This window comes from Lissotriton vulgaris, unplaced genomic scaffold (genome assembly GCF_964263255.1).
Source record: "Lissotriton vulgaris unplaced genomic scaffold, aLisVul1.2 SCAFFOLD_3111, whole genome shotgun sequence".
NCBI lineage: Eukaryota > Metazoa > Chordata > Amphibia > Caudata > Salamandridae > Lissotriton > Lissotriton vulgaris.
The window spans coordinates 175,019-193,857 of NW_028250778.1; the positions used below are offsets into that span (position 1 = coordinate 175,019).

The 18,839-nt window shown below is 44.0% G+C and overlaps 1 protein-coding gene across 6 annotated transcripts in view; it reads left to right on the plus strand.

The window, feature by feature from the left end:
• YIPF5 (Yip1 domain family member 5) overlaps window positions 1-18,839 on the plus strand; it is a 116,543-nt gene that overhangs the window by 92,110 nt on the left and 5,594 nt on the right. For all 6 annotated transcript variants that reach the window (XM_086950662.1, XM_086950663.1, XM_086950664.1 and 3 more), the window contains exon 5: window positions 2,914-3,095. In XM_086950662.1, the coding sequence (XP_086806788.1) occupies window positions 2,914-3,095 (182 nt within the window). The remainder of the gene's footprint in view (window positions 1-2,913; window positions 3,096-18,839) is intronic.

The following is an 18,839-nucleotide window of genomic DNA, read 5'->3' on the forward strand; positions in this document are numbered from 1 at the left end:
GCAGGGGGGGAACCCAATCCGAGGATCTTGGATGAACAATGTCGGAAGGGTCAAAGGAGAAGGAGAAGGGGGAGGGGTGGACAGGTGAAGCATGCTTCCGTTTCTCGGTGCGCTTGCGCGGAGCAGCGTCAGAAGAGTCCGTATCAGTGCCAGTGTCCGTGGTGGTAGTCTGAGGGGGGGGGGGAGGGGTGGGGCGGGACGGCAAGGTCTTGTCGCCTGCTGACTCCTTGGAATTATAAATCTTGTCGTAGGATTGGGAATGGGGCCAGGTGGAGTCTAAAGCCATTTCCTTGGGGGGGGGGGGGGGGGGGAAGCGGATCCGATCCTGATTAGGGAGAGCAAGGGGCTTCCCAGGGACCAAAAGCTCTAGTTTCTTGGCGAGCAGGAGCAGGGCTGAGGAGAGGGCCTTATCAAGCTTAGCGTCCAGTTTCTTATCAATGAGGTCCTCCATGGACTCTTCCTCGTAGTACTCCTCATTGCCCTGATAACCACACGCAGTGCCCTCCTCTTCGCAGAATTCCGTCTCTGCCATGATCGAAAGAATCTCTAGATTCCGCTCAAATCCCCAGAGGGAAGCGAAGTGTCTAGCCCAGGAAAAGGGCGTCAGTCCGGGGAACTGCCAGGCGCAGGAGCTGGAAATACTGAAACAAAGTCTGTCAAAAGTCCAATTCTTGGACCGTTGGAGGGAATAATTTCGACTTGCTTCGACAGTCGCTGTGAAGCAAGACTCAAATCTCGAGCCTCCGATATGAACTGAAAACTGCTGCTTGGTATCAGAAAAACGGCCCCTCAGCTCCTGGCCAACTGCGTGATACCCCACTTCAGCTTGGGGCAGAGCGTCGTGTAGGCACTGAAGGGGGACCGCGTGCGTAAACGGACGCGCGCACGTTCCCTGAAGGCGTACGTTGGGCCCCAAAGGGCTCCGCAGGCGCCTCCTTCCCCGAGGGGGGGGGGGCCAAGTCCCTCGTAACCGAGGACCACTCTTCAGGCGGTCGCGGGCCAAGCAGCGAATAGGGAGAGAACGGGGCCTACTGGCGTAACACGCGCTCCAAAAACTAATAAGGGAACACAGAGTGGGCCGGAGAGGCCCAGCCCCGGAGTCGGGAGGGAAAGAAAAACCAAGTTGTCGTGGAATCTGGAACCACTTAGCGGAATATGCATGCGTCCATACACAAGGATAGAAATACAATGTAAAATCCACATACAATATCAATAATGATAATCAAATATAAATATCCGCCAAAGGCGGCAAAAACAACATATGCTACTAGCACCTGCAGTAGTAAGAGTAACAAAGATTAAGAGCACTTATCTGGGCTGCGGAGCAGCAAAGAAAGAGGAGGCCAATTTAGTGTCTCTGTACTTTATATGCTTTGTACTATTGTGATTGGCTATTGTTATGAGAGGCGTGGTTCAAAGCCTCATGGGAAATGTTGTTTTTTATCATTGTACTTTATTTTCATTGGCTGCTGTTTGTGCAGTAAAGAAATGAGAAAGCATAATCAGAAGCCTCCGGTCCTGCCATTGAATCTTCCCTAACTATAGCATTGAGTATAACACTAACTTTAACCATGTCACTGAAACCGAGCACTCGCCTTGTTACAATTAGTGCTATCTGTGGCAGTAATTTCGTTGCAGTGACTCTTTGTAACCGTCCTAAATTGATGCATTGAACTCTCAGTACTGGAGGATGCACCACAATTCATACTAACAAGCCTGCTTTCACTCACTTTTGCCTTTGGAAATTACTTTTTTTTGTTTAGAAGAACTTTTTTAGGTTGAAGGAAATACAGATATACGGATGCAATAAAGTTGATACCCACGTTGTAAATGAAGGGGAAGGGAAGAAATGCACATAAAATAGATATGAAATGTACAAGATCAAATTTGAGTAAAGATCTCACAATACATGGTCAAGAATAATTGAAACAAAAATTAATGACGTCTTAGTTAACAGTTAACCACTTGGTGGAGCTGTCGCCTAACTTTAACACCGATGCCGGGGAATTCTAGATGAAAGTAAAACGTTACATTTTCCAGTTGTCGTTTCGGGCAGTGAACATTGCAACCTGGGGCCCTTGTTGTTCCTTCTGCAGACAACTAAACTGTTAGGTGCTGTCGTGCTAGTTAAAACATCAATTTTTAAAAATGTAAAAAAAAACATCAAATATAAAAACAGGGTTTATTTATATGATCAAGTAGAAAAACGTAAACGTTATTTTACGAGGGCACAATTAACTACAGCTACCATATTAATAATAATACATGTAAATGTCCGTATTTGTAAAGCGCGAACAATTACCCGAAGGTGTCAAGGCGCTCGTATCAAGACGTTGGGGCCGTCGGGAAGTTTAAGAAAGCTATTGCCCAGAGTCACATGGTGCTGGGCTGATCTGCCCCTGGCACATACCTTGATGGGAACACGTAGAGCCAAGTCTCTAAAACATTTTTGCTGGTTTTGTATCTCACTCCGTTCTCCATACTTCACTGCATCCTGGTACCCATCCCCTCTAAATATAAAAATTTCTGTATTCAATTCATGTTGCATTGAATGTGGAAGCTGGAGTAGAGCCCACAAATAGGCTAAATTATCAAAACTGTCTTCAATAATTAAATCACTATAATGCTTGATTGTCACCCTCGTCACTTGAATCTACGGAGACTACCCCGCCCCTTGTTGTTGTCTCTAGAGTTGAACTACACTATTCCAGCCTCTATGGTGAGTTTTGTCCTTTGGTTTCCATCCTGCAGCAGGTTGCTGAATAAACAGGCTAGTGCTCGGAATTTACTCAAGCATTTGTAAGTATGTGAACTCGTAATTACAGCTGAGCTATAGAAGTCGTAACTTGCTCTGTCACACATTTACTACTAACGTTCTTTTCATTAACACGTTTCCCCTGTTTTTGTCCGTAGGCTGGTAAAATTCAGTTTGGTTATGTTTACGGGATCAGTGCCATTGGCTGCCTGGGAATCTTCTGCCTACTGAATTTAATGAGCATGACTGGCGTTTCGTTTGGCTGTGTGTCCAGTGTTCTTGGATACTGTCTCCTTCCGATGATTATCCTCTCTGGTTTTGCAGTAATCTTCTCTTTACAGTAAGTATCCACACATTTACATAAAAGTAACATGAAGGAATGCTTTTCGATTTTTACTCTCAACTTAAAGTTTTGTTACGTGCCCAGTGTGAAGTAGGAGAGTAAATTAATTTTTCATTTACTATTTGCAACTGGTTAGTACATTTTCTCTGTCTTTTGTCTACTAAAAGTAAAATGGCCTCCATATCGAGAATGTTTATGGGCACAGGTCTGGTCAGTCGGTTCCATCTTCACTTTCTGTATTAATCGTTTGCTGTAAGATTGATTTTACTTTAGGTTCAAATTTTTGGGGTGCTTTTTAGCGCGTGGAGAAGGTGAACTCGACGTTAAAGTTATGAAGACAATTTTAAGGAGCCATGGCGCTGAGCTTTCGAAAATAGAAAACAGATGCTACGTTCATAATAGAAAAATAAATAAATTAAGAACTCCTGTGGGGGAAAAGGGGAGGGGCGAGCTGTTCGGAAAAGTGGCACACAAGTAGACAAAACTTACGGCAAGAGCCACATTAAGTATTGTGAAGGTAAGAATGTCTCAATTTCCTGCCTAAATTTTGTCTATTGGCGTTTTGCTTATTAGAGGAGTGGCATCCTCTCCCACTTCAGAATTATTTGATAGGAGATGATAGTGAATAGCAGCTTTCCTTCATAGAATCGACTTTAAAAAAATTGTTATCAAATTATTACTCGAGCTGGTCACTCCTGTTTCATGGTTGTTGATCATTTATTGCTGTAGAAAATTAATAATAGACACTTAGATATGGTGATGTTAATTGCATCAGTGAAATATTTCAGAGAACCGGTTTGGGCCATGCCAAGCTTGCTGTGTTCACCAGTCTTGAGAGAAGAATCCTTTCTTGGATTCCTGAAAGAATAGCACATTTCGCAAAGGACAGAACTTGAACAGTTGATATGTTTTGTCCATAGAAAAGCAGTCGTGATAGTTGTACTCAGCTTTATTTAGTACAGCAGATCTCCAGGGTCGGACCAGGACCGAAAATAAGCCTCCCACAAAAATAATTGTAGCTGCATTAGCGAACCAGATAGCTAAAAAGTTGGCCTAGATTTGAAAATCGGGTACATTTTGAACTTGCATAAGTGTTTGGCAAAATATGGAACACTTTGTCTATTTGTGCTCACTGGGGGCAATGTGTGAGTAATATCAGGAAAATCGGCCTTAAAAACCGACCAACCACACCATAAAATAGCCCCACAAACAGCTCAAAATATCGCCCCCCACGCTTACCTGTCAGACCAGCCCTTCTGGCACTTCCAGATTGCCCTGTAGGCCAGCCGGACCCTGCATACCACTCTAATGCTAGACCTTCTTGGTCAGTTGATCCCCCTAGGCACCTGACGATTTTGTGCCTTTGTAAAGATCATATCAGAGAGCCCGCGACGCCGAAGATCCATTCTGACACCTTGTAAGGAGTGAGGCTTGTGCCTAAACTTGGCTGAACTCCCGTTACATGGACAGTGAGATGTCCAGCACTAGAGCCATACTTGTGGCTAGCCAGTGCAGCTGGATGTCGTTCTGTAACTGTCTTGAATTAGCAAATCTAGCGACAGATCCGGAGTGATCACAGTCCTTTCTGGAAGCCGAGCTTTTCACTGCTCTCCTGGGCAGCAGTCGATCTCTCAAGCATGCCAACCCTAGGAATTGGATTCTTCGGTTTATATGGCAGAACGTTTCTGCTGATAACAGAGCTTTTCTACTGTGGATTGAAGTTTTTGAATATGTCCTATCATTTTTTTATAGCAATTTGTCTCTAGGAAATCAAGCGTCCGTTATGGAAACCTACAATGAGATGAATGTTGAGGGTGATTAGAATTGGTGTTTTTTCTGCCCTGGATTGATATATCTACCTAGTCGTTGCGGATATCCAGCTTTTCTCGCGCTGGGGCATTTGGTGTGCGCCACTTAAAAAATATATTTATTTTGCTACAACATGTTCAGCCTATTGCTGTGAGGCCTTATCCTTCCCAGTGAAACAGCCCCTGAAGCCCATTCGAGGCAGCATCAGTCGGCACCCTCCTACCACTGAGCGAGCCATTTCCCAGCCAGCTAAAACCTCACCCCCCTGTGCCCATCCTCTCTAAGCTGTCTCTGTCTTCCCAATACTTTGCTGCATTTGGGATCATACGATACTGCAGGAGTGAAGAAAGTGATAGGTGTTATGACTAAGCTTAAGGCATGTGTTTTGTATAAACTTGTCTATATAGTGCATGCTTAACCTCAGTTTCGCAGAGAGCGCATTACACATAGCAGAGAGATAACGTGGAGATAGGAGCAAGGCAGAGTCGGCACTATACATTTAACTGTAGAAAAAAAATGATTTAACATAAAAACAGAAATTCCAGAATTTGATTCGTGAGGTTTACAGCATTGAGACAAAACTAGGGGTAGAGGCAGTTGAAAGATATTAGCTCTGTATAAATTAGCACCTATAAATGCCTGCACTTATTTAACACATCCAACATACATTCATTTCTCTTCTGTAGTTAAACGATAATGGCTGCTCAAGGAGCTGTTCTCTAACACCGTTGAAGTATTTTAGTATCGGCCACAGGGTGGCTCTGTTGTAACATATTTCTAACGGGTACAGTGAAACTCTGGGACAATTCATATTACGGCGTACTTTAGGCTACAACACTTAGACTGTCTCGAACGTTGAATCGTAGACGATAAAACAAACACCTTGCCTACTACTGTTTTTATTTTGCAATATTTATTTATCAGAAGAAAAATTCTAAGCATTAATACCAATACAGAATAAGCCGTCCAGCTGAGTACAAAATGACTAAATAACACCCATGTCCTAATAAGGATCAGAAACCACTCATACATAAACTTCTGCGATTGATCTGCTGTCTCTTGGAGGAATCAAAAAGAAAGAGGGGGAGAAGAGGAGAAAGAACCATAATGGTATACTTCTATGTTGCAAAGTGACAGTCAGATCCCCATGAGGTAAGGGGGCGGTCAGTACCACAAAAGAAAAACAGAGCCCTACTAGGCACTCCCTTTAGTAGTTACCCAGAGTGTATAGGTAAAAAAACATTCCAAGTATCCTGTTCAAAATTGTACGTTGCTTCACGAGCAGTATCATTGATGAGATCCAAAAATGTATTTGTCTAAAATACACAAGTCCCAAGCCATCCGATACTTCAACTTGGAGTTTTTATTCTTTTCTTATTACTTCCAGCATGGAATCTGCCAATGTGCCAACACATGTCTACTCGGGATACTGCTAGTGAAGCAACGTAAAATTTTGAACAGGATACTTGGAATGTTTCTTTACCTATACACTCTGGGTTACTACAACTACTAAAGGGAGTGCCTAGTAGGGCTCTGTTTTCATTTATGTACACACGTTAGTTTCTAACGTGGCAATAGCATATTTTGGTAGTAGGTGCAATTGAGCCAAGGGAGCACCCCAGACAAACTAGAAAGGGATAACCAATTGATTCACACAATATTGTTGTATGCTTTGACACTCTTTATCTATTGTTTGTGGGATAATTCTCCTGACCGGGAACCACTACTACCTATCTATATTCAGTAAGTCCCACAAAAGGGATACAGGAAGATCGTCATATGTGCCAAGTGCCTGCACACGTGATTTTATGGTATGGTCAGTCACGTCAGTGATGTTTACACAGGTTGGCCGTAGCGAGCAAAGTACCTAGCCGGCGATGCTCTTGTCACAACATCTCAGGGAGATTCAATATCTCGTGAAGAATGGCGATCTAGGGACTGTGAGAAATCGGGAGTGGGCTATATTGTTGAAAATGTCTCCAGTCATTCGCTGAATAGAAGGAAAGAGCTGGCCTGAACTCGAGAATGTGGACAAGGGCATAATGATCAGCGCCGTTTCTCCCACAATGGGCATGAGTTTCCAAGAAGACTAGTACCAGGCGTTCAAGATTTTGAAATCTAAGAATTTGAGTCGAGACTCCCGAAGGACTCTGTCATGATCTGGAAGCACAGATGCCCAGGTCTCCCTGTGTGGGCCTTCCCCAGGAGCCGATGCCACAGAAGTTTGGTTGCATTGAGTGAGGGAAGTGAGTGTGAGTGTAAGAGCCCCATGTAGGACTGACACCACACTCCTGTGTTGCATTATCAGAGGACAGCCGACATATGCATCTCTAAAGGGGGTGCTCCAAGTAGAAATGAGGCAATGGCCCAATTGGCGATAATGCCAATGATCTGTAGTGCAGAGCCCATATTCTGAACACAGATTCAACATCTGTTTAAGCTGTACCCCGTTAAAAATTTGGTCTATACTTCAGTTTTCTTTGTAGCCTGAGAGGCTAGTGAAATCATTAGTGACAGACAGACGGGCAGTAGTGGAGAACCGTGGGTGGATAATAAGAGCAGGATATTGTTGGCATAAAACAGGGCCTTAATCGGTCCTGCTTCTGTGTAAATCCCTTCCTCCGCTGTTACATACGGATGGATGCCGTTAAAGGTTCTATAGCGAGAACGAAGAGCAGAGGGGCTAAGTCTATCCCTAACGAGTACCGGAGTCAGTCCGGAAGGAGTCGGAGAGAAATCCTCCTACAACAGCTGGAATTGGCTGATGAAATAATCATCCAGACCCATACAGGACATGACTTGGAAAAGATACTGCCACTCCACCCGGTCAAATGCTTTCTCTATGTCTAGTGAGAGAGCCAGCAGCTCTGACAAGGCATATCTCACTCACCACAAGAAGTGGGAAAGGTCCGCAGGAAATTATGGGAGCTGGCCCTTGGGAGTCATGAATAAAATGGGGAATAAGGTTCCTCAGACGCGCTGCCAAGACTTTAGCCATAATCTTGAGATCCACATTGAGAAGAGAGATGCATGCAATATTGGGCTCAATGGGGACCAGAAAAGAAAGTATAGTCCCTTTCGGACGTATGGAGCAATCCACAGACAGCTACTAGGTCATAACCTTGCCTACTGTGAAATAAATGTTCTGTAATTTTAAGTACTACATTTATGTTTTTGCCTAAATATTTGCAGCCATATTATGGATGTCTCACTCTGCAATTATAGACCTTTTCGTTCTGTTCCAAACACCTCTTGAATCTGGAGTGCTCCAAAATATGAACTTGCAGATATGACCAAATTCATGAACAAAACGTGAAGTCATGTGCTGTATTCACAAGTAGGGTTGAGCAATCATCAAGATGCCTTTCCATACATTTGGTAATGCATCTTATCAGAATGTCCAGTGCCTAGATATCCTCACTGGTAATAAGTTGACGTAACATAACCATAATTATTACCTACAATATTTCTAGATGTAACGCTGAACCTGTGCATTCTATTACAAGACTTGAGCTGTTGCTTAACTGTAAAATTCCCTTAATCTGCCACCATACACTTCCCTCCTTCCCAGCTGGTTAGAATGTGTTTCCTCGAGCGGATATAACGAGAAAAACTTACATAAAAATAAGAAAATACCAGCACTTTATAGGTATCCTAAACCCTCTTTGAGCCTGAGCAACGGATACGACCATCTCCATTCCAACCCTACACATGCATCATCCCTGCAATACACAGCGCTAACTTTTCTAGCTCTGGATCTAGAGATAGGATTAGATTTCCTGATGCTCCCCCTTTTCATTGGTTCACAAGACAATATACCGGTTTCTGTCGTAGATGCGCTGTCTGGTTGCAAAAGACATATTGCCAGCTTACTAGATATCGCTCTGGGCTTAAAGCCTGCCCATTGTTTACCATTGGTTGGCAGTATTATCACTCATTTGCTTGCTTTATACTCGATGGCTTGCTGCATCCGTTTTGTTGCTGCTCTTCCCCCAGAGCATTGCCCTTTATTTTTGTCCTTCTACTGATCATTTTTTAGGAACTAATTTCTTTTTATGCTGAAGTGCTCTGAGAATCCGCATGTTTTCCAGTTGTCTCCTTCGTGGGCTTCTTCTACTCACGATGTTGCTCATCCGTTTGCTCTTCTCCACCCGCACTGCCGTCTTTTGTGTTTTTTTTGCTCATCTCTACAAGTGCATGTGTTTTCTGGATGTCTCTCGCTTGTGTGCTGCTCTCCCCTCTCATTCCTTGTTTCTCTCCCTTGCCTGTGAAGATCTGTCCCACACACCCCGCATTGCTTTCTTTCTCTCTCATCTGTTTCCCTCCCCGCATCCTGTACTCCGTGTTGCTCACTCTCTCGTCTGTGGTGTTTCTCAGTTGTGCTGCTTTTCCCCTGTTCCTCCATTACCCCGACCCCTTTGTCCAAAATCCTCTGTGTGCATTTTTAAAATAAGGGTTTCTTGAATAAATGTTATTTATTTATCCAAGTGGCACCAGCCATTCATGAATTGGTAATAAAACATTTTAAAAATGCAAGTGGCGCCCATGTCATTTCTCTAAGACGTACATGTGGATTTATGACTGTCGCAATTTTTTTGTACATTCTTTTTTGAAGGTGCTACACAGCTTCCCAGCACTGTACAGCAGCTCTAAAATAAATTGGCGAACGAAATAGGACCCAAAGACGAGCCATATAGGCTATTGCACTGCTGGTTTTGGGGTGTTTTTTTAATCATGATCATTCAAATTAAAATTGTACCTCCTTCATCCATTGCATATAATTTACAAAGAGCTTCAAGCCAAACGTAGAATTCTGCACTGCTATCAGTATTTTATGGTGCTGGCCCACACTTCTCACAGTCAGAGTTTCATGTTTGTGGCACCTGCTTTTCACAAGCTTGTCTTATGTACTAGAAGTTGTTGTTGCGGACTGCTCCGTCTCTGTGCCCAGGAAGAATTCAACACTGACAGTCATCCTGTAATTAATAGCTCAACGGAAACGGGTGGGAGGTGGCTTCTCACGCTTGTGAGTACCTGTTAGAAGAAAAGCAGAAAGTGAAATGATTTGGTGTCCTGTGATAAGAGATGGCCTTCTTATATGGAATGTAATGAAAGGTAGCACAGAGTGGAACTCCCTGAGCAGACTCTGAGCATGCTACAGCAGATTAGACCCCTTCAAATGTCAATAGTCCTTTGGCAAAATCCCTCATTCTGGAGGTTGAGTTTGCCTCCCTCCAAGTTCCCTGTACAACTTCCACAATCACCAAGGTGATGGATAGAATGCTTGACTTAATCTCAACCACTGGTTATGCTCAGGCCGCACTCTAGTCCATCTTTTATTTGCCCACTGTGCCAGTCTAGATATTAGGCCTGCCTTAACCATATCTGTACTGACCCAGCTCCTTATGTGGACAGTCCTTCCAAAATTTCCAGGTGAGGCTCCCTCCAGAAAGAACAAGCAGCCATAGACTAGTTTTGTCATATTTGGGCCTCTTCAGTAGAGTGCAACCTGAGTCCTATTGCACAATGAGCTTGGGATCGACGTGTGGGCATACTAGTCACATTTCAAGGGTCAACTACAACAGACATCTAGGTGATGACTGGAATGCTTAACTTGATCTCATGTGTAAAGAAACAGGAGTAGAAACCCATCAACCTTGTTGGGCTTGGGGTAGAAAGATATATATATATATATAAGAAACAATATCCCAACTGGTATTATTTGTAGACAATTAAACAGGATATCTGTACAGTATTATCCAGAAGAGAACCAGGAGACTCAATTTGATTTTCCTATGTGCTCAAAGCATCATTTATATCAGCATTTCAAAAAATCATATAGGACAATAGCAATTACAGTTGGTGTCAGCACTGCAATTAATAAATAGCAAATGGTAGCCCTAAATTGTACAAGGTGCACAAGTGCAAAGGTGGGTGGCACTACGGCGACGCAAGTGACAGTGAAAGCAGCGTGGTCGGCGCAAAGTGAGAAGTGAATAATTATATACAGTGTGTAAAAACAAAGTGGTATTCGAACAATTCAGTTTTCATATTTCATTTTCTGAGAACCACTAAGTGAAGGGCGCCTAGAATCTCGCTGGGGAGTCGACGGCGTTTCGATCCGTAATACTTTGGATCATCATCATCAGGACTGAGGGGCAGAAGGCAGTGCGCCTGGCAACTGTAAAAGGGGGTACCACGGGTCACGGAATTGTATGGTATCTCTGGGGAACAAAGTACAGGAAGCGGGGCACCGGGGCTGGAAGGTCCGAGATTACATCTTTGGTTCCGTAATTGCCGGGAATAATTAGGAGGAGTGATCCGTAACCGGATGGTCCGAACAAGATACGGGAGATCACGATGTGATGGGCGGAGTAGGATAAGTCAATCCGTGATAAATGTATCCGTCAGTGGGCATAGTTCTCCACGTGGTAGGACGAGGTGAATCAATCTTTTCTCAGAGATTTACGAGCGAGTAAAACGCTGTCCCGGGGTTGCTGCGTGGATGTTAAGATGAATTGTTCGAATACCACTTTGTTTTTACTCACTGCATATAATTATTCACTTCTCACTTTGCGCCGACCACGCTGCTTTCACTTTCACTTGCGTCGCCGTAGTGCCACCCACCTTTGCACTCATGCACCGTGTACAATTTTGGGCTACCATTTGCTATTTATTAATTGCAGTGCTGACACTAACTGTAATTGCTATTGTCCTATATGATTTTTTTGAAATGCTGATATAAATTATGCTTTGAGCACATACGAAAATCAAATTGAGTCTCCTTGTTCTCTTCTGGATAATACTGTACAGATATCCTGTTTACCTGTCTACAAAAAATACCAGTTGGGATATTGTTTCTTATATATAACTTGATCTCAGCCACAGATGATCGCTCGGCCACATTGCCGACCATTGTAATTTTGCCCACCAAGCCACTCTAAAGCGATACCCGCTTTATACAAATCAGTACTGACCATGCTTCTCATAGGTGAAGTCCAAACAACACTGTGCAGCAAAGTCACTTGTAGAAGGGAACTCAAGCAACCCCAAACCAGTTTTCTGCAACTTCACCACCACTAGTGTCAACAGAGACTGGATCCTTGTACCCACAGTCTTGAAAGTTAGTCCATCTTCCTGCTGTTGCTTAAAGTGCTCTTCGCTGGATTGCAGAGTAAGGTTTCAGAATCAAAACCAGTTCCAAATAGGTAACGGTATCTGTTTAGGGAAATCCTGTATCTGGTATATCCTTGAATTTTAAGCAGGAGGCACGTTAGTCCTGGGTTTCCAGAGATTTCAGTCTTCTGCATTGTCTCCAGCAGAAGTAGGAGCCCATCTTTGTTACTCAGTTTGGCTACGAATGTAACAGAAGCAGTACTTGAGTAAATCCTGGCCCATCTAGTTTTATTTTAATGATGTGGCTATTTGTGTAAATATTTGTGATCCATTTCAAAGTCTTTACGAGAGGTCTGGTAACTCACTACACACGAGAGTGGACTCTAACATAGATTGTCCTGATTCTGATCTTGAACACAAGTTTCTGTATGCTACTAGATTGCTCCAATCTGAAATTCCAAATTCAGCGGAATCATAGAACGTAATGACACCTGAAACCAAAGTGAGGGGCAAGATGGCCGCTGGCAGGTTGAGGTGAACAGTCGCACTAAAACCTCTCTCCTGTCGAAACTGTTGAAGCTGGAGTAATGGAGTGCTAGTCTCCCTCATTAGCCCTCATCTGGAAAAATCTAAAAAGGTTATTACAGACGTGCCTGGAGATGAAAGTCGTGACACGGTGATGCTGGAATCGCTCTTTTTTCAAAGAGCAGCACCGTCAAAGTACAGCTACTTCAGAGACTTTGGTAGCGCGGCGGCAGCAGGAATTGGCAGGTGGGCAAGGAGCCTAGAGCGGAGTTTCGGGCTCTTAAAAGTTAACCTGGTTAAACACTCAGTAACCTTTGTAGCATCGGGCTTAAAAGGCTGGAGAAGCGTGTTTCCAGACAATATGCCGCCAAAACCAATTAGGATTGACAAAAAGAAAAGCAAAGAAGATAACGAACCTGATCAGAACATCTTAAACCTCACGGCATCGGTTACACCTGGTATGAGGAAAACACAGGAACCAGCCAAAGACCAGGGCGCAATAAGGAAAGTGCCTGTGCCACTGGTCAAAAAGAAATCGGACATGAAGGAAAAAACGCCGGGAGACGGGCGCACTAAAATAAACGAGAGAGCAGTGATTTCCAAAACCAGACCCAAAGCAACCCCTCTCAGGCAGCCTACCTTACCTGAAACTTTCACCCGCCCTGGCTCTGTAGACAGCGGAGCGTCCAGCGTTACAGAGCAAGTGCCCGATCCTGGAATAAAGCGAGGAAACGTCCTCGAGGACGCAGCAGCAGCGCCGGCTGAGGCAGGAGCTCAGAGCGTGGGAGACGCCAAGGCAGCAGTTGCTAAGCAACCTACAACGGAGCCTTCGGAGCCCTCGGTGAGACGCGAGGAGGACGCCAGCAGCAAGGTAACAGCTGGGTTTACGGGACAGAGGGCAGAGGGAAGCGCAAGTACTAATGCTATAAACGAAGATGAAAGGGTGTTGGCTCAGAGGGGGCTGCTGGAATGCAAAAAAAAGGTGGCTGAAGAACCTGGCAAAGAAAATGGTAAAGATATTGACAAAGAGGCGGAGATGGAAGTACTAAAGGAGAATGTAGCACCTAGTACCCATGAGGAAGCCAATGATATGATGCAGGCAATCATGCAGGTGGAAGCGGAGCTAACGGCCAGACCTCCCAACCCCAACCCTACAGGGGGAAGCACAGCCAGCCTGGCGCACGGAAAGTTAGCAACTGGGCACCCTAAAGAGAAGGAGAAGGAGAAGGAGAAGGAGGATATATGCTCACTGGAGGGAGACCGTTTTTTTTCAGTGGATGAGGGTTCCGAGCTGGAGGAGGAGGAGGAGGATGAAGAGGCAGAGAGGGAGGATGAAGACGATGAGGAGGATGATTCATGGTCAGCCTCTACCTCCACCGCCTCAGAAACGGATATCGATAAGGAGTCTACATTGAAAAAGACAAAGACAAGGAGGCATAGGCATGAAAGGTCACCGACAAGGGGTGCTGAAAGGAAGCTGGTTTGGGACTATTCAGCTACATCACAGACATATCAAGAAGAGTCAGAAGCAGGTTTGAACCAGGGAGATGCGCTTGGAAAGGTGTTTAATATGTTGAAGCAAATTCAATCTGAAGCGAGATCTACAAGCCGAAAAACAAGGCAGGACTTCAGGAGAATACAAACGACGCTTAGGAAAACCAACAAACTATATGAAGGCTTAGCAGGGAGAGTCTCTGAGGTCGAGGAGAGAACAGGTAAAATGGAGGATGACTTTCGTAGCTTCAGTGAATTTAAAGAACAACAGGAGAAGAAAGCAGATGACATTCTATGGAAAATGGAGGATTTTGAAAATCGCCAAAGGCGTAACAATGTACGCATTTTGGGAGTGGCAGAAGGGCTGGAAGGGCAAGACCCAAGGGGGTTTGTGATTAAGTTATTAAGGGGGGCATTCCCTGAGTCCCAGTGGCAGTGGGAGGTAGAAGTACAAAGAGCTCACAGATTCCCCTTTTTCCAGCGGAAGGTATACGGAGCCGAGGGAGGGTCAAAACCCCCACTTCCCCGAGCAATCTTGGTCTATGTTGGGAACTTCTTACTCCGTGAGGAACTCATCCAGAAAGCTAGACCAGATAGCAAAAGGTCGGTGGAGGGTGTTACATTTTTCACGAGACCAGATTTCTGTCATGTGACAGTAGAAAGGAGGTGGAGACTCAGAAGATTGATTTCGGAGTTTCAGGCTCTAGGTTCAGAAGCATATCTGCTATTCCCTGCCAGGTTGAAAGTAGTTACGAAGGGCAAGGTCAGGATGTTTATATCAGAGGTGAAAGCGCAGGAGTTTATTCAGGACTTGGAAAGGGCGAAGAAAGAGGGGCACTGAGGGACAAATATTTCATTTTTTGAGAAAGGGGGAGACACATTATAGGAGACGGGAGAGGGGTGCGACTAACTCAATCAGGAAGCGTCCACACATAGGTCATGAGTGACCTATTTGCCTGTAGGGGGAGGGCAGGGGGGGTCAGGCAGGGGAGGCGGGGGGGAAGGGAAAGCAAAAAACAGATGAAGCGTATGATCTTGATAAGACAATTAGCACACATTGACTATGCATTTTGTTTGTTGTTTAAATTGTTGTTTAAATTTTTTGGTAAAGCAGGAGGGAGGAAGGGTGAAGGAGGGGGCGTGAAGTCGGTAATGTTAGTTGGGTTAGGAAGAGTTGGTCCTTTTTTCAGCACAAAATGGCATGTAAGATAGTTTCATTAAATATATGTGGCTTGAATGATCCAAGGAAGAGGACAAATGTAGCAGCGTACTTAAGAAATCTGCAAGCAGATTTAGTATGTTTACAAGAAACACATATAGAGGAAAAGCAGATCTACTTAATGAATCAACTGGGCTTTGATGTACTTGCAGCTAGCAGGCAGGGATCCAGGACAAGGGGAGTTGTTATTCTGGGGAGAAGTAGAGAAGTGACTGTTATAAGAAAGAAAGAGGATCGCTGGGGAAGATGGGTTATCACGGAACTAAAAGTTAAAGGGCTCAATGTCACATTAATAAATATTTATGGCTCTACCGAGGATGATTCAGAGATCTGGGAGTTTTTAGATATAGAAATGGCACAGTGGCCTGAACCTATAATTTGCTGTGGCGATTTTAACATGCATGATCCTACCAGTTCATTTATGAGCACAGGAGCAGTATATAATGGCAGGAAGAAAAAAGTACACAGGGCCATTACTAATATGGTCAAAAATAATCTACTGGCAGATCCCTGGATAATGCAACACCCATTTTTAGATGGTAGTACCTTTTTTTCGGCACCTCACCAGGTGTTGGTAAGACTAGATTACTTTTTAGTTTCTAGGTCCTTGGTTCACGCGACTCAGGTTGAGAAATATCCAAGAACTATATCTGACCATAGCCCATTGTCACTATCAATCAAGGTTGCGCAAGCACGGAGAACGAGGTCCACATGGACGTTTGAGAGGAGCCTGCTCCAAGATCTTGAATATAGGAAACATATGGAAGAGTGGATCAGGATTTTTTGGGAGATTAACCACGGGACAGCTTCTGTAGGGCAGACGTGGGATTGTTTTAAAGCAGGCATTAGAGGAGAAACTCTAAGCTATGTGTTGAATAGACGTAAGAAAGAGAGGTTAAGGTATGAAACTTTTCAGCAAAAATTGATCATAGAGGAAGGTAAACTAGTTTCTGCAGTAAGTTCTAAGTCCAGCTTGGAAGATATAATACTAACAATAGTAGCACTTAAGGCGGACGCAGTTGAAAGCCTCTCGAAAAAGTCTGCTGAAAAATATTTGGCTAAGAAAGAAGAACTATATGAATGTAGTGAGAAGGTGGGTCACATACTTGCGGTTAAAACCAGACAGCAAAGGGCGGATGCTGAAATAAAAGAGATACTAGATCCAATGGGCACCATGGTTACAGGCTTAGACCAGATAAGAGAGGTTTTTAGAGGATTTTATGAAAAACTGTATACACAGGGCAATACTGAGGATATGGAGGAAGTTAGGAACTATCTTGGAGGTGTGCGTGCGTCAAGAGTTACAAAAGAAGAAGGTGAAATGTTAGATTCTACCCTATGTATGGAGGAATTTATAGATGCATTAAATAGCTTACCAGCAGGAAAGGCATCAGGACCTGATCAAATCCCGGTCGAATTTTATAAAGTATTTCGTGACTGTTTGTTGGTTTACATGTTTGAAGTTATGGTACATGTGCAACAAGGAGGGCTTTCACCAGATTCTTGGCGCGGCGCAGATTTAATTGTTATTGCCAAAAAAGGGAAGCCCGCAACCCTCCCGGGATCCTACAGACCCATCACATTGATGAACTCAGATAGTAAGGTCTACTCTAAAATGTTGGCAAAGAGATTAGCAGGCTGTATTGAACATTTGGTGAGCCCGTCACAGCATGGTTTCATACCCGGGAAGGGTACCACTCAGCACATTAGGACGCTAATCACTACGATCGATGTGGCAGATGTTACAGGCGACCCTTTTTCAGCATTGTTTTTAGACGCCGAGAAGGCTTTTGATAGGGTCGCCTGGGACTATCTATGGGAAACTATGAGGTGGTGTGGTATTGGGTCAGGCTATATATGCGCTATACAAGCTTTATATAGAGACCCAGTGGTCAAAATCAGAGTAAACGGAGGGCACTCGGATTTAATACATGTACAACGGGGGACTCGTCAGGGCTGCCCATCTTCACCATTACTGTTTGCTCTGTATATTGAGCCACTACTACGTAAATTAGAGGAAAACCAGGCTATTCAACCCATCTCATTCAATGGATGCACTGTGAAAATTCTGGCCTACGCTGACGACGTGGCTATTTTGACTCCGAATCCGGATATAGCTATGGTTGGAGTAGAGGCAGAAGCGTATGAGTTTGGGTTGATGTCAGGTTATAACCTAAATAAAACTAAAACACAGATCATTCTGAATAGATTTGCATCAAGTTTAGATAGCAGGGTGGTCAGCAATGCAACCTATCTAGGCATTGATGTTACTGTAAAACTGGAGGATTTAGTAGAGCGCAACATTGAACCATTGCTTATTAAGGTAAAAAAAGACCTGGAAAGGATAAGTAATCTACATCTTTCATTGGTTGGAACCACAAACGTGCTGAAAATGATGGTACTGCCTAAATTTTTGTATCTATTCAGGTCAATACCTCTGATTTTTGACAACAAATGGTTTAATAGGTTGGAAAGCTTGGCCAATAGATTTATATGGGCAAGAGGGAAAACTCGCAGGGCATATACATTTATTTCCCTGCCAAGGGATAGAGGGGGGTGGGGTGCACCAGATTTTAGATTATACTTTTTGGCGGCTGCACTCCAGTACATGCAGGGATTAATTGGAGGAGGTGGCGGGGCATCAAAGACCATGAATATGTCAATTGAAACTTACACAATGATATTGGGACAAAACGCTGACAATGGATTCCTGTACTATACGGATTTGGGGTACCTTAGAAGGCAGCCGTACAAAACCCTAAGGGCAGCACTTAAAGTCTGGAGTATTTTTTTAAAGAAGTTGGGCATGGGTAGATTTAATAGGTACACCAGAGTCTACAAAAACAAATCATTCCCTGAAGAAATCTTTTCTGATGCATTAATGGCAGAATGGGAGGGTAAAGGGATACAGCAAGTTGGGGACTTAGTCAAACCAGAGGGCATAATACAATTTGAGGAATTGGTTAGAACATATAAAGTGAACAGAAGGGACTTCTTTAAGTACCTTCAGATCAGGAGTTTCCTTAGGAATAAACAAGGAGGTCCACTGGGCTTTCAGTCAACTGAGTTGATGGAAGGGCTAACTACAGGGGAGGAATACTCCATTAGGCTAATATATGCTGCACTGGCAAAAAACAGACCTGATGATCTAGATAAACATAGGGCCAAATGGGGGGAAAGGATAGAGGCCACACCCGAATCATTTAACGATTCACTGGAGCTAGGTCGGTCTATCCTATGCTCCGCCCCCTTGCAATCCCAACACTACAAAACGCTATTCTCGCTATACTACACCCCAGCCAGGATTGCGAAGTGGGGGGGTACAGAAGGCACTACGTGCCCCAGGTGCAACTCTACTGAGGCAGATATCGTCCACATGTTTGCTACTTGTCCTCAATTATACACACTAATCAAGGATGTCGAAAACTTTTTAACCAATTCATTAAAGATCAGGTTAACCTTCTCGGTCGGCTTAATCATGCTGGGTGTGGATATTGGAAATGAGTATGCGGATTCAGGTGATGAAATGTTTTTGTTTATGGCAGCGGCTGTCTTTAGATTAATGTTAGCCAGGGTAT